The 14,765-nt window shown below is 39.6% G+C and overlaps 1 protein-coding gene and 1 pseudogene across 9 annotated transcripts in view; both read left to right on the plus strand.

Moving 5' to 3' along the window:
• Window positions 1-14,765, plus strand: part of TTC23L (tetratricopeptide repeat domain 23 like) — a 58,770-nt gene that overhangs the window by 35,048 nt on the left and 8,957 nt on the right. For 7 of the 9 annotated variants that reach the window (XR_014137887.1, XM_081796030.1, XM_060634457.2 and 4 more), the window contains 3 exons: window positions 2,969-3,096; window positions 3,443-3,592; window positions 12,220-12,302. Coding sequence is in view for 8 of the 9 variants with exons in the window: in XM_081796030.1 (XP_081652156.1) it covers window positions 2,969-3,096; window positions 3,443-3,592; window positions 12,220-12,302 (361 nt within the window). In the remaining variant the exon portion in view is untranslated. Of the gene's footprint in view, window positions 1-2,968; window positions 3,097-3,442; window positions 3,603-12,219; window positions 12,303-14,765 lie in introns of all 9 variants that reach the window. The other 2 variants (XM_081796035.1, XM_060634463.2) reach the window with 1 other exon arrangement.
• On the plus strand, window positions 724-1,121 carry LOC132680734 (large ribosomal subunit protein eL33 pseudogene; annotated as a pseudogene).

A 14,765-nucleotide genomic window follows, 5' to 3' on the forward strand; every position in this document is an offset into this window, starting at 1 on the left:
CAGTTGAACATCCAACTTTGGCTCAGGTCATGACCTTGTGGTTTGTAAATTTGAGTCCCGTGTCAGGCTCTGTGCTGTCAGCTCAGAGCCTGGAGTCTGCTTCAGATTCTGTGTCTCCCTCTTTCTTCTCCCTTGATTCAATCTCTCTCTCTCTCTCTCAAAAATAAACATTAAAATTTTTTAAATAAATAAATAAAACGTGCAGTTTTGGGGGTGACTCAATTCAGTCAGTTGAGTGTCCAACCTTGGCTCAGGTCATGATCTGGCACTTCATGGGTTTGAGCCCCATGTTGGGCTCTGTGCTGACAGCTTGGAGCCTGGAGCCTCCTTCAGATTCTGTGTCTCCCTCCCTCTCTGCTCCTGCCCCATTCACACTCTGTCTCTCTCTCTCTCTCTCAAAAATAAATTAATAAAAAAATAAAAAATTAAAATGTACAGTTTTCAACAAAAGAAACATACGAAGAAACAACCCATAGCTTATACTCAGAAAAAGAGCCGTCAATAGAAATTGACTCTAAGTGGGTTAGATATTGGGTTTAGAAGACTTCAAAGCAACTATCATAAATATGTTCAAAGAATTAAAGGAAACTGTTAAAAGAATTAAAATACAATGAAAATTACCTAGCAAATAGTAACTATTAATAGAGAAATATAAACTATTTAAGAGCTCGCTTTTCTCCTTCTACCATCTTGGAACCTATGGAGGCCTGCTGGGAACAGGACTCCTAAAATGACAAATATGTCTGGAAGGCTGTGGTCCAAAGCCATTTTTGCTGGCTATAAGTGGAGTTTCTGGAACCAGAGGGAGCACACAGCTCTTCTTAAAATTGAAGGTGTTTCTGCTTGAGATGAAACTGAATTCTATCTAGGCAAGAGATGTGCTTATGTGTACAGAGCAAAGAACAACACAGTGACCCCTCATGGCAAACTGAACAAAACCAGAGTGATCTGGGGAAAAGTAACTTGTACTCATGGAAACAGTGGCATGGTCCAAACCAAATTCTGAAGCAAGCTTCCTGCTAAAGCCATTGGCCACAGAATCTGTGTGATGCTGTACCCCTCAAGGATTTAAACTAACTTAAAAGTAAATGAATAAAGGTGTAGATTTGTTCTCTTGTAAAAAATAAATAAATAAGTAAACTAAGAAAAAAAACAACCAAATGGAAATTCTAGAGTATATTACACTGTACGTTACAGTGTATATTCTACTGTATATTACAGTAATTGAATGAAAGAGTCATTAAATGGTCTCCACATCAGATTTGAGATGGTGGAGAACAGAATAAGATAACTCAAAGATATCTCACTAGAAATTGTCCAATCCAAACAGCAGACAAAAAAGGCATTGAAGAAAAACGAACAAAGCATAAGAGATCTGTGGAACAGCTGGTGTACCAACATATATGTACTAGGAGCACCAGAAGAGGAGGAGACAGAATGAGGAGCAAACTATCTAAAGAAATAATGGCTCCAAACTTCCCACGCATGATGAAAATGTATCTACAGATCCAAAATTCTCAATGCCAAGTAAGATAAACACAAAGAGAACCACAACTAGACCTACAGTCAGATTTCTGAATGACAAAAAGAAAATCTTGAAAGCAACAGTGGAAAAAGAGCTCCATACAGGGAAACAATATGATTGATGACTGCTTTTTCATCAGAATAAGGGAGGCTAGAAGGTAGTGGAAAAACATATTCAAAGTGTTGCAATACAATTCAGCTAAGAATTGTATATCCAGGAAAACCTCCCTTTGAAAATGAAGGTGAGATAGGCATTCCCTGATAAACAGGATCGTTGGTAGCAGTCTTGACCTAAAATAAATACTAAAGGAAGCCCTTAGGCTGAAAGAAAATGACAGCATACAGTAACACAAATCCACAGAAAAGAATGGAGAGAATTGGAACTGATATGTGGATAGGTATAATAGACTATACACACAAATGCAAATAGTCATCACCTTGGGAATGAGTAAACAAAATGTAGTGTATATCTACACAATGGAAAAGTACTCGGCAGAAGGAGGAATGAAGTACTAATTCATGCAGGAGCATAGATGAACCTCAAAGACAGCATGATGCATGAAAGAATCACAAAAGACTACATGTGTTGTATGAATCCACTTATGTGAAATTTCTAGAAGAGGCAAAAACATAAAGATAGAATGAAGATCAGTGACTGTCTGAGATGGGATGAGAGCAGGCATTGACTGCAACCAGCCATGAAGAAAATATTTTGGGGGTGATGGATATGTTCTAAAACTGGATTTCAATCATGATTATATAATTATAAGTTTACTAAAAGTTCATCAGACTGGGTAATTACAATGGTTGAAGGTGTGGTATGCCAATTATACCTTAATACAGTGGTAAAAAATGTTAATGGTGCCTGCTTCTGAGTAGTGTGTGTGGAGATAATTTTCATTTCTTTTTTTTTTCTTTTTTTTTGCTTCTATTGCATTTTCTAGACTGATTCCATAAACATCTATTATGTTTGGAATAAAAGACAACATTAAAAGTAAACTTTTAAGCAATAACAACTACATTTAAAGTACTTTTGAAACAAAAACTCTCTAACACACATAGGCACACACACACACACACACACACACACACACACACACACACACCCTAACAGGAATCCCAGTAAATAATACTCTCTATCAGAGTTTAATTTAGTTAAATATATAGTCTTTCATTACAGTTGGGAGTTTAATATGGTGACCATTTTGGGTCTTGGGATAAGCCTGTTCAGACGTAGCTTTCTTTCCCTACAGAAAAATCCATGCATTTAATCAAGAGAATAAAATTACATCAGTTGATGCCATCAAATTATATCTCAGACTTTCTGAGGGTCCTTATGAGACCTGGAATGAGAACAGGCATGGACTTGAAGTATGAAAAGCTGGTATTAGATACTTGGAAAGGCTAGCAGCTTGCCTTAATTAGTGTTTCCCTTTTTTTGCAGATGCTGTGGAGATATATTTTATAAAAAGTATCAGTGCATATCAAGCAACATTGGGCCCAACGGATTATGAAACACTGACAACCATTGAAGAATTTTGCAAATGGCTTGTCCAAAATGGAGAAAAACAGGTAAATATGAACAGGCAAATCAACTAGAGGCAGTGTGATCTTGGACAAGATCCTTAGCTTTTACTAGGGTCCATTCCTTCATCTATAATATGAGTATAATAATAGTTCCTCTCTCATAGAATAGCCATGAAGATTAAATAATTATTTATGAGTTAACTGTTATTATTAAATATAAGCATGAAATTTCAACTCTTCATAGAAACACATTGCTTAGGTGACATATCACAACTGACAGATCCTGGTAAGGCATACAATGCCACCTCCATAGAGTTTACGGAATAGAAATGGCATATTACTTCAGAATTGCCAGGATTATTTAAAAACGTTTTTTTTTTTAATTCCCTAGGAAGCTTACAGACTGCTAAAGGCCTCACTGAAGTCTCAGGTCATCAGCTATGGTGATTGTAGTGACAAAGTGGCTGAAACTTTTTACAACATGGGCAGGATCTGCTTTGCCAAAGGAGACCTCAGAAAGGCGATTCAGCTGCTAAGGAAGGTGCATGCTGGTTGGTTTGCGCATTTTCTCCTGGGCCTGTAAGCACTATGTGAGGAGTGAGGTGTGTGTGTGTGTGTGTGTGTGTTTGTGTGTGTGTGTGTGTGTGTATGCATGCATATGTTCCCTTCCTATCCCCTCCCCTCCTCTCTGTTTCCCTTCACTTCCTGTCTTTCTTTCCTGCCTCCTTTCTTCTTCCTTCTCTATTTCTTTTCTTTTTTAAGTGAAGTAAAAATTCACTTTCTAAGATGTGCTGAGGGAGATACAGAAATTTACTGTGCCTATGCTTGCACCAGAGTCCTAAAAAAATAACACCCCACGGGCACCTGGATGGCTCAATCGATTGGGCGTCTGACTTCGGCTAGGTCGTGGTCTCATGGTTCACGAGTTGGAGCCCCACTCCAGGCTCTGTGATGACAGCCCAGAGCTTGGTGCTTGCTTTGGATTCTGTGTCTCCTCTCTCTGCCCTTCCCCAGCTTATGCTGTGTCCCTTTCTGCCTCTCAAAAATAAATAAAAAACATTAAAAAATTTTAAAAATAGAAGAGTAACATGCCAGTGTTGGAATCTAGGTACAGCCGTGGCAGCACCCAAGGTTGGGCAGAGTCAGGAACACCTTATATAAGCCATTCTTACCCAAATACTGATTCCCCTTCCAGGGGGCTCAGACAACACTGGAAGTTCATGTCTTGTAGTAGAATCTGGCAAGAGGTGTGACCAAACAGTTGTTCCAGCTAGTCAGTCTACTGACAGACCAAGGCTAAAGACTTGGTAAGAGTGGTCAGGATGTCTCTACATAAAATCTAAGTTTGTTCAATGTTGGAGAAAAAGTTGGTAAAGATCACCCAATACTCATGTAAGCAGAGGGAGGAGTCAAAAGCCATCCACACATATACATTGGCAAACATCAGGTCTGGAGAGATTTTTATCTCATTTCAGGTTAACTAAACATAATCAGAAAATAAGTATGACAATAGTAAATAGCAGGAGAAAGGGGGTCTTATTTTGAAGATTCTGAGAAAAAGAAAGCCTTCTGAAAATAAGTTACAGTGACCAGTATAGTATCTTCAAGGAAAGCATGAATTTATGGATAGGAGCAGAAAAACCTATAAGGAGAGAAAACTTAAAAATGAAACGGTGAAACGGTGACAACTTGAGGCCAAAAGATGAGATGAGATTAAAATGTTAGGAGTGAAATAAGAAGGGACAAATATAAAATTCAAATCTACATGGAAAATGGTAAAGACTGTCTTAACATGTCATAGTGATGGGGAGCAACATTTCCCAAGTCTAAAATTGCAGCATTCAATAAAAATCAAAACAAAAATGAAACAAACTAACAAAAAATGATTCCTGAGCCCCACCTCACACTCTTAAGTCACAAGTTCTAAGAGGTTGGTCTAGAATCTGTATTTTTAATACTTCTAGAGATGCAATATCCTGCCAGTTGAAAGAATCAGAGATGTAGAGGACAGACTCAAAAAGCTGTCTTAGAATGCTGACAAAGGGAGAGAGGTGGTATAATGAGAAAGTAGTTGATGTAGAGGGCAAAGTAGAGATTCACCTAAAGAATTGTATATATTTCTGAAAAAAGCACTATTAATACTTGGAATAGAAACAGTAATCAAAGAAATCATTGAAGACAACTTTTCTGAAATGAAAAAAAAAAACAACAGCACACCTGTTATAAGGGCTTACCATGTTCTACACAAAATGGAAGGAGAGCCTGATCTAGATTTTACCTGGCAGTGGCTGTTTGATGGCACAGCTACATCATCCATTTGGAAAGGGACTCAACTTGGAGATTTAGGATACTGTAAGGTAGGCGGGGCTGCATCTTTGCCATGAGCTTTTATCCTTAGGGCTTTAGTCCCTACTTCAATGTCCCAGGCCAGAAAGGAGGAGAGGGATAGAAGGGCATGCTGGCAGTAAGGCTGTTGTTTTGAGGCTTGAACACCTTCCTCATGCTGAATGTCCACCATCAATGGGATGCCGGTGATGAAGTTTCTGAATTAGACTATGTTAATAGATGCTGTTCTGGGGATTGGAAACTGCTCCTGGAGCTAAAAAGAAGGTAAGAAACCTCAGCAAAAATTGATGCTAAGAGGAGGCCCCTTTGGCAGACAGAATAGAGCACAAAGGGGGCCATACATACAGAATCCTGGTGACACTTTTGTCTAATGTTTTTTCTTGGGCAGTTCAGTTTTCATGTAAAAGGAATCAAAGTTAAATGCAGTATGGTGGGGGTGAGAAGGTAAAGAAAAGACAAACATTAAAAATTACAATCTGGTGATAGAATACTTTTTATTCACATACAGTAAGCGGCACACGTTTTACAGTGTACAATTTGATCAGCTTGGACATCTCTATTGACCTGTGGAACCATTATTACAATCAAGATCATGAATGTATCAGTCACCCCCAAAAGTTTCCCCATTCCCCTTTGTAAATAATCAGCTTCACCCCTCCCCCACTCCCACCCCCAGGCAATAACTGATTTGCTTTGTCACCATAGATACATTAGCATTTTCTAAAATTTATATAAGTAAAATCCTATAGTTACACAGTTTTGAATCATTCTTTCAGCATAATTATTTTGAGAATTGTCCATATTATTGTGTGTATCCATGGTTTACTCTTGTTGCTGAGTATTACATTGTATGGATGCCATGATATTTTTATCCATTCATCTGATGATGAACATTTGGCTGTTTACAGTTGGGTTTCTTATAGATAAAACTGCCCTGAATGTTCATGCACAAGTCTCCGTATGGATATGTACTTTTTTCTCTTGGGTGAATACTTAGGAGTGAAGTGGTTAAGTAATATGATAGGTGCATGTTTATCTTTATAAGAAACTGTCAAAATTTTGGAAAATGGTTACATTATATTACATATTCCCACCAGAAGGGTATGAGAATTCAGTTCCTCCACATTCTTGCCAGTAGTTGGTGTGGTCAGTGTTTTTAATAGGTATATAATGGTATCTCATTGTGGTTTTTTAAAATTTTTTTATTTTTAAAAAATTAATGTTTATTTTTGAGAGAGAGACACACACACACACAGAGTGTGAGCAGGAGAAGGGCAGAGAGAGAGGAAGACACAGAATCCGAAGCAGACTCCAGGCTCTGAGCTGTCAGCATAGAGCCTGACGTGGGGCCCAAACTCACCAAGAGTTTGATCTCAGCGAGAGTGAGATGATGTCCTGAGCCAAAGTCTGACGCCCAACCAACTGAGCCACCCAGGTGCCTCTCATTGTGGTTTTAATTTGTGTTTGTCTTGAGCATCTTTCTGTGTACTTAATTTCTCATCTGTCTATCTTCTTGGGTAAAGTGACAATCCAAATCTTTTGCTTACTTTTCATTAGTTGTTTGCTTTCTTATGATTAACTTAATTTTACAAGTTCTTTATATATTCTAACCACACTGTATATGATGCCTGTAGACTTGTATATGACTCCTTTAATATTGTAAAGTTGCCTCTGGTGGGAATGCAAACTGGTGCAGCCATTCTGGAAAACGGTATGGAGATCCCTCAAAAAATTAAAAATAGAACTACCCTACGACCCAGCAATTGCACTACTAGGTATTTATCCAACGGATACAGGTATGCTGTTTCAAAGGGCACATGCACCCCAATGTTTATAACAGCACTATTGACAATAGCCAAAGTATGGAAGGAGCCCAAATGTCCATTGATGGATGAATGAATAAAGAAAATACACCCATACATACATACATACATACATACATACATACATACAATGGAGTATTAGTTGTCAATCAAAAAGAATGAAATCTTGCCATTTGCAACTATGTGGATGGAACTAGAGGGTATTATGCTAAGTGAAATTAGTCAGAGAAACACAAATTCATATGACCTCACTCATATGAGGACTTTAAGATACCAAACAGATGAACATAAGGGGAGGGAAGCAAAAATAATATACAAACAGGGAGGGGAACAAAACATAAGAGACTCTTAAATATGGAGAACAAACTGAGGGTTACGGGAGGGATTGTGGGAGGGGGATGGGCTAGATGAGTAAGGGGTACTAAGGAATCTACTCCTGAAATCATTTTTGCACTATATGCTAACTAACTTGGATGTAAATTTAAAAAATTAAAAAAAAAAAAAAGACTCTGAGACAAGATGAAACAGGGAAAGACTAAAAGGGAGTGTGTCCAGAATAAAGAGAAGAGCAGTACAAGATGAACTGGGAGAGGCAGGGGTTTACAAGGAAGGGGAGACCAGCAGGGCCTTTTGCACTAGAGGTTTAGGAAAGTGATATGATCAGGGGTGCCTGGGTGGCTCAGTCGGTTAAGCGACGGACTTCAGTTCAGGTCATATCACAGTTTATGGATTCGAGCCCCACCTCAGGCTCTGTGCTGACAGTTTGGAGCCTGGAGCCTGCTTCGGATTCTGTGTCTCCCTCTCTCTCTTCCCTTCCCCCACCCACCCTCTGTCTCTGTCTCTCTCAAAAATAAATTTAAAAAAACTTTAAAAATTTTAAAAATAAAGTAAAAAAATATCGTAAAGATGCCAATGTACAATTGTTGTGTGTTTGTGTAAACATGTTATGTTCCTAGTTCATGCCATAAATACTATAAAGTGGGAAAAAAGTTCTTCATATATTCTAGATACAAGTTCTCTATCAGATATATGATTTGGAAATATTTTGGCATGAAGTTTGCCTTTTCATTTTCTTAACAAGCGTCTTTTGAAGAGCAGAAGCTTTGCAATTTCATGCAGTCTAGTTTATCAATTTGTTCTTTTGTGGATTGCGTTTTGGTGTTTTACCTAAGAAATCTTTGCCTGACCGAAGTCAAAAATATTTTTCTCCTATCTTTTCTTCTAGATTTTTTGTAGTTTTAGGTTTAACATTTAGGCCTATGATCCACTTGAATCAGCTTTCCTGTATGGTACTAGGAATGGATCCCAGTTTGTTTATCTGTTTGTCTAGCATGTGGGTAGCCAGCTGTTCTAGCACCACTTTTTTTTTTCAACTTTTTTTTTTTTTTTTTTTTAATTTTATTTTTGGGACAGAGAGAGACAGAGCATGAACGGGGGAAGGGCAGAGAGAGAGGGAGACACAGAATCAGAAACAGGCTCCAGGCTCCGAGCCATCAGCCCAGAGCCTGACGCGGGGCTCGAACTCACGGACCGCGAGATTGTAGCACCATTTTTATTGAAATGAAATCCCTTTCTCTACTGAATTATCTTTGCACCTTTGTCAAAAATTCAGTGTGTGTGTGTGTGTGTGTGTGTGTGTGTGTGTGTATTATTTACGGACTCTTGTCTGTTCCACTGATCTGTTTTTCCATCTTCAGGTCAATACATGCTGTCTTGATTATTGTAGCTTTAAAACAAGTCTTGAGGGGCTCCTGGGTGGCTTAGTCAGTTAAGCGTCCGACTTCAGCTCAGGTCATGATCTCACAGTCTGGGAGTTTGAGCCCATGTCGGGCCCTGTGCTGACAGCTCAGAGCCTGGAGCCTGCTTCGGATTCTGTGTCTCCCTCTCTCTCTGACCCTCCCCTGCTCATGCTCTGTCTTTGTCTCAAAAATAAATAAAAACATTAACACAAGTCTTGAAATCAGGTAGTGTTGTTTTTTCAACTTTGTTCTTTTTCAATGTTGTTCTGAGTATTCTCGGTTCTTTGCGTTTCCACAGGAATTTTAGAATCACTGTATCGGTTTCCCCAAAAACATGTGCTCAGATTTAGCTTGAGATTACATTGAATGTGTAGATCAGGTTGGGGAGGATTAACATTTTAACAATCTTGAGCTTCTCACCCATGAACACGTGATATTCTCCCATTTGTGTAGGTCATCTTTAATGTCTCCCAATAATATTTCTTGTAGTTTTTTTTTTTTAACGTTTATTTATTTTTGATACAGAGACAGAGCATGAACGGGGTAGGGTCAGAGAGAGAGGGAGACACAGAATCTGAAACACGCTCCAGGTTCTGAGCTGTCAGCACAGAGCCCGACGCGGGGCTTGAATTCACGAACCGCGAGATCATGACCTGAGCCGAAGTCGGACGCTTAACCGACTGAGCCACCCAGGCGCCCCTATTTCTTGTAGTTTTTGATGTACAGGTCATGTGCACGTTTCCTTAGATTTATTCAGACTGATTTCCAATTTTTGCTATTTTAAATGTATCATATTTGAATTTCAATTTCTGATTGTTGATGCTAGTATATAGAAATATAACAATTTTTAAATATATAATTTTGGGTCCCATAACTTTGCTAAACTCACTTATTCTAGTAGCTGCTTATAGATTCATCAGATTTCCTACATGGATGATCATGTCATCTGCAAATCAAGTTTACTTCTTTTTTTTTTAATGTCTTATTATTTATTTTTGAGAGAGAGAGGTAGAGCATGAGTGGGGGAGGGGCAGAGAGAGAGGGAGACACAGAATCTGAAGCAGCTCCAGGCCCTGAACTGTCAGCACAGAGCCTGAAACTGGGCTTGAACCCATGAACCACAAGATCATGACCTGAGCCGAAGTCAGACGCTTAACCAACTGAGCCACCCTGGTGCCCCTCAAGTTTACTTCTTTCATTCCAATTTGGATGCCTTTTATTTCTTGATACATTGACCAGAACATCTAGTACAATGTTGAGTGGAAGTGGTGAGAACAGGCAACCTTGTCTAATTTCTGTTTTCAGGGGGAAAATTTTTAGTCTTTCATCAATTAGGTTTGTCGTTAGCTGTTGACTTTTTTATAAATACCTTTTATCAGGTTGAGGAGATTCCCTTCTACTCCTGGTTTGCTAAGGAGTTGTTTTTAACTCAGGAATGGATGTCGGATTTTATACAATTGGGTGTTGGCTATTGTAAAAACTATTTTTCTGTACCCACTGCTATAATCTATTATTTTTCTTTATGGATAGTTCTTATTCTTGTGCCTTTAGGTTCACTAATTTTTTTCTTCTCTAATATCAAACCTGCTCTTAATCCCTCCCATCCATCTTTTTACATTTTCATCTCCAGAAGTTTGATTTGGATCTTTAAAAAAAATAAATTTTTCATGTCCTCATTTAATTTCTTTAACATATGCAATGAAGTTATAACAGTTATAATATACTTCTCTGCTAATTCTAACGTCTATGTCAGTTTGGGGTTGGTTTTGATTGATACATTTTTCTCATATGGATAACACTTTTCTGCTTCTTTACGTGCTTTTGCAATCTTTGTTTGGATTCCAGGTGTTGTGTATTTTACCTTATTGGGTGTTGGATATTTTTGTATTCCTATAAGTATTCTTGAACTTTGTTCTGGAACTCAGTTTAATTATAGTGTAGTCCTTTTAGGTCTTGCTTTTTAAGATTCAGTAGATGAGACTAGAGCAGGAGTCAGTGAAGGGCTAATTATCCCCCATTACTGAGGCAGAAGCCTTCTGAGTCTGCCACCCAAAGCTCCATGAGCCATGAGGAGCTAGATTGGCTGACTGAAACAGGCCCTGTGCCCAGCCCTGTGTAAGCACCAGGCCCTGTTCCCGCCAGCCCCTTCAGCTGATTCCTTTCCCAGCTTTAGGCAGTTTTCTCACATAGACGTGCTAGTCAGTACTCTGCTGAATACACAAGGGGGATCCACCACAGATATTCCTGGATCTTTTTCTCAGCTGTCTCCTCTCTTTTTACTCAGCTCTGAGGGTCTCCGGGGACTCTCAGCTCCTTATCCTCAACTTAGGGAGTCTGCTGAGCTTCCCTCTGTTCCCTTCCCTGCATCATGACCTGGAACTACTCTCAAAGCAATAATCTCGGGGCAGTTTTAGGATTTATCTCACTTGTTTCCCTCTCTCAGGGATCACTGTTCTTTGTTGGCTGATGTTCAGTGTCTTAAGGATTGCTTCATATATTTTGTTTACTTTTTCATTTTTTGGTTATTTCGTGTGCAAGTGTAAATCTGATCCTGATTATTCCATCTTGATTGGAAAGAGAGGTCCATAATAAAATTTTAACTGGAAAACTGCCTAAGAGTAAAGTGATATAGGGGCACCTGGGTGACTCAGTCAGTTGAGCGTCGAACTCTCGGTTTCGGCTCAGGCCATGATCTCGCGGTTTCATGGGTTCGAGTCCCACATCAGGCTCTGCACTGACAGTGTGGAGCCTGCTTGGGATTCTCTCTCTTCCTGTCTCTCTCTCTCTCTCTCTCTCTCTCTCTGTCCCTCCCCCACTCGCACTGTCTCTGTCTCTCTCAAATAAAAAACTTAAAAAAAAAAGAGTAAAGTGATACAGCTTGAGAATGCAATGCAAATTTAGGACCCATACACCCAACTTCATTTATATCCATCCATTTGGTCATACCTATTTGGAAAATCTTGATGGAAACCACTACTACAGCCATGTTTGGGCCCTGTTACTCTCGTTATCCATAGCCACATGGTGGTGGCAGGTGCAGTGGGGTAGAATGACGCACATAAAGCATGGAGGTGTGCGGAGCCTTCCGTTCAGTCTCCTTTTCCTCCTTGGCTGGGAACCAGGAGGGGGGATGCAGGGCAGGAATTTGACACGGAAACTCGTGATACCTCAGTTCCAGTGATGCTCTTCTGAGTTTGGTTTATAAAGAAGGTGCTGGCTATCTGATTCTCTTTAACCTATGTTTCTCAACTTACCTACAGTGTCTGATGATTCAAATCCTTTTATATGGAAGAGAGCACAGTAAAAGCAGAGACACAAAAGACCTCCTTACCCTAATGCAGAGGTGAGTTGTGGCCCTGGTCACCAACCGGGTCATCAGTATGGATTTGTGGATAGCATGGCCTTGCCCAGATTCAGTCAGTTAGGGGGTGAGCGCCTCTGCGATTCTTGCTAGGGGGGCATAATGCCAACCTGGACTATGGATGTGGCCAAATCCTGTGGAGTAACTAGTCGATTTCTAGTAGTCTGTCAGAAGCCAATGCCGTAGGGGTCTGCTGCAATAATATTTAGTACTTATAGTATCTCTTTCAATGCTGAGCATTAGACCTAAGTCCTCTAAGAGTATCTCAGCTGTTAGCCTGTGACAAGGTATTCAAAGTAAATGAATATATTCAATTGAGTATATTCAAAGTAAATGAATATATTCAATGAATATATAAAATCTAGGTCCTTAAATATAAGACAAGTTTTGGGGGGATTTAATTAGCTCTAAAATTAGTAATAAAAGAGGCTCTTGAGAATCTTTTTTTAAATATTTAGAATTTAAGCTAAAAGAGTGTTTTGTGAAGATTTGCATCCTTCTTTATCTTTGTGTTCATCTCAGAATGACGTTGACCTTGAATTATTCTCTTCTAAGAAAGATGAAAATTAAAATTTGTTGAGTATATACTAAGCCCCTATAACTGAGCTAAGTCATTTTCATAAAGAATTTAATCCTCACAAATACTCAGTATGATAGCTCTCATTTGACAGAGGGTTTGGATCTAAGTAAGTGTGACTCTAACGGCCACATGCTTTCCCCCTAGAGCCTAATAAAGGGGCGGGGGGGGAGGGGACATTGTTGTGGAGCGAGAGTCAGGACCCTGACTGTAGTTCACTGGAGGCAGCTCACAATTGGTACCTTTCTCAGCAAGCTGGGCAGGTGAGGGACAAGATGAGCAGAGAGAACACATTCGGCCCATCATATCCCCACCTACCTGAGTCAGAGCCACACCTAAAGTAGGCCCAACAGAAGACTGTCTCCTGTTTTATCACCTTTCAGAAGGGGGTTCTCTAGCCTCCCTAGTGATGCCTGTGTTAGGACGGTAAACGGGGAACTTGGCCCCCTACCTGCTGGTGCATATGAAAGTATATTTTCCTGGTCGAGAGCCATAACGATATTTAAATAATGAGTATAACGTAGAACTTTTTCCAATTCCCTGGCATTGTAAAATACATCTACTATTTCTAACCCACAAATATTCCTATTAGGTAGGTATTTTTGCCTCCCATGTTCAGGTGATGAAACTGAGAATCAGAAAGTTTGAGTATCTTTTTTAAATACCTAGCTGGTAAGTATTAAGTAGTAAGATTTGAACCTACCTCTATCGTATTTCAAAAATGCACTTCCATTTCCTATAGAATAAGGGTTTTGACTCTCATGTACTTGAGAATATATATGGAGACACCTGGTTAGCAGGTAAGTCTCCAGAGGTGCATTTTACATACAGAGAAACTGAGGACCGATATGTTCAAGTTAATTTACCCAGGAAGAGGCAGAGCTGGGATTCGAAACCAGGTCTCTCTAACTCCAGAATGTGCTCCCTGTAGGCAATGTAGCTTACACTCTGAAGGTAGGCTGTCCGGATTTAAAACTCAGGCTTCAACATTCAGCTCTCTGACCTAGGTGAAGTTACTTAGCCTTTCTCGGCCTCTGTATATTCATCAAGAAAGTAATAATACCTTCCTCAAAAAGTGGGTTTTCTGAGAATAAGATCACATATAATACAGCACCCCTAGATCAGGTCCTGGCAGGTCTTCAATGCTCAGTGAATGTTGGAATCATCACCTTCGTCACCATCATCATCACCATCATCTCTCTGATGTGCTAGAGGTAATAGGTCCGAATGTTTAAATAAAAAGCTTTTGTATATCATGCAGCTATTATTATTTTACATTAGGAGTAATGCATAAAGAGTAGACATCTCACCCCGTGACAGGATGAAAGGATTCATCCCTGTCAACTTAAACTGCCCCTGCCACTTACTAAGTATGTGGCCTCGGGAAAATCATTTAACCTCCTTGAACCTCGGTTCCTCCATCATTAGACTACAGATAATAGTATACCATAGTAAATCATCGCGAGTTTTAAATAAAATAATGTATATAACATGCATAGGACAGTGCCTGGCAGAGTATGTGCTCAATAAATGTTAGCAAAACACCCTTCACCCCCCCCTTCTCCCTCAGAACTGGAACTAAAGTCCTACTCAGCTTGTATTTAATAAGAGGCACTTTGCAGGAGCTGGAGTGAATCCACTTCCACCGTAGCCTGAGGTTGCTTCTCCTCCCAGTCTTTTACTGTTCCTTGTCCATGGTTCGAAAAGAATCATAGGAGGAAGAGGAATTGGGAGGGGGGTGGTATAACCTAATTCAGACCCCAGGTAGGATGAATTTCTCTGGGTATGGGGAGATTAATTCTCTGTGTAAATGACAAGAAGACCTGGACCTGCTAAGAAAATCCATGTAAGAAGAAAAGGGTCTTCTG

The sequence above is a fragment of the Panthera onca genome, chromosome A1, assembly GCF_046562875.1.
Source record: "Panthera onca isolate mPanOnc1 chromosome A1, mPanOnc1 haplotype 2, whole genome shotgun sequence".
Taxonomy (NCBI): domain Eukaryota; kingdom Metazoa; phylum Chordata; class Mammalia; order Carnivora; family Felidae; genus Panthera; species Panthera onca.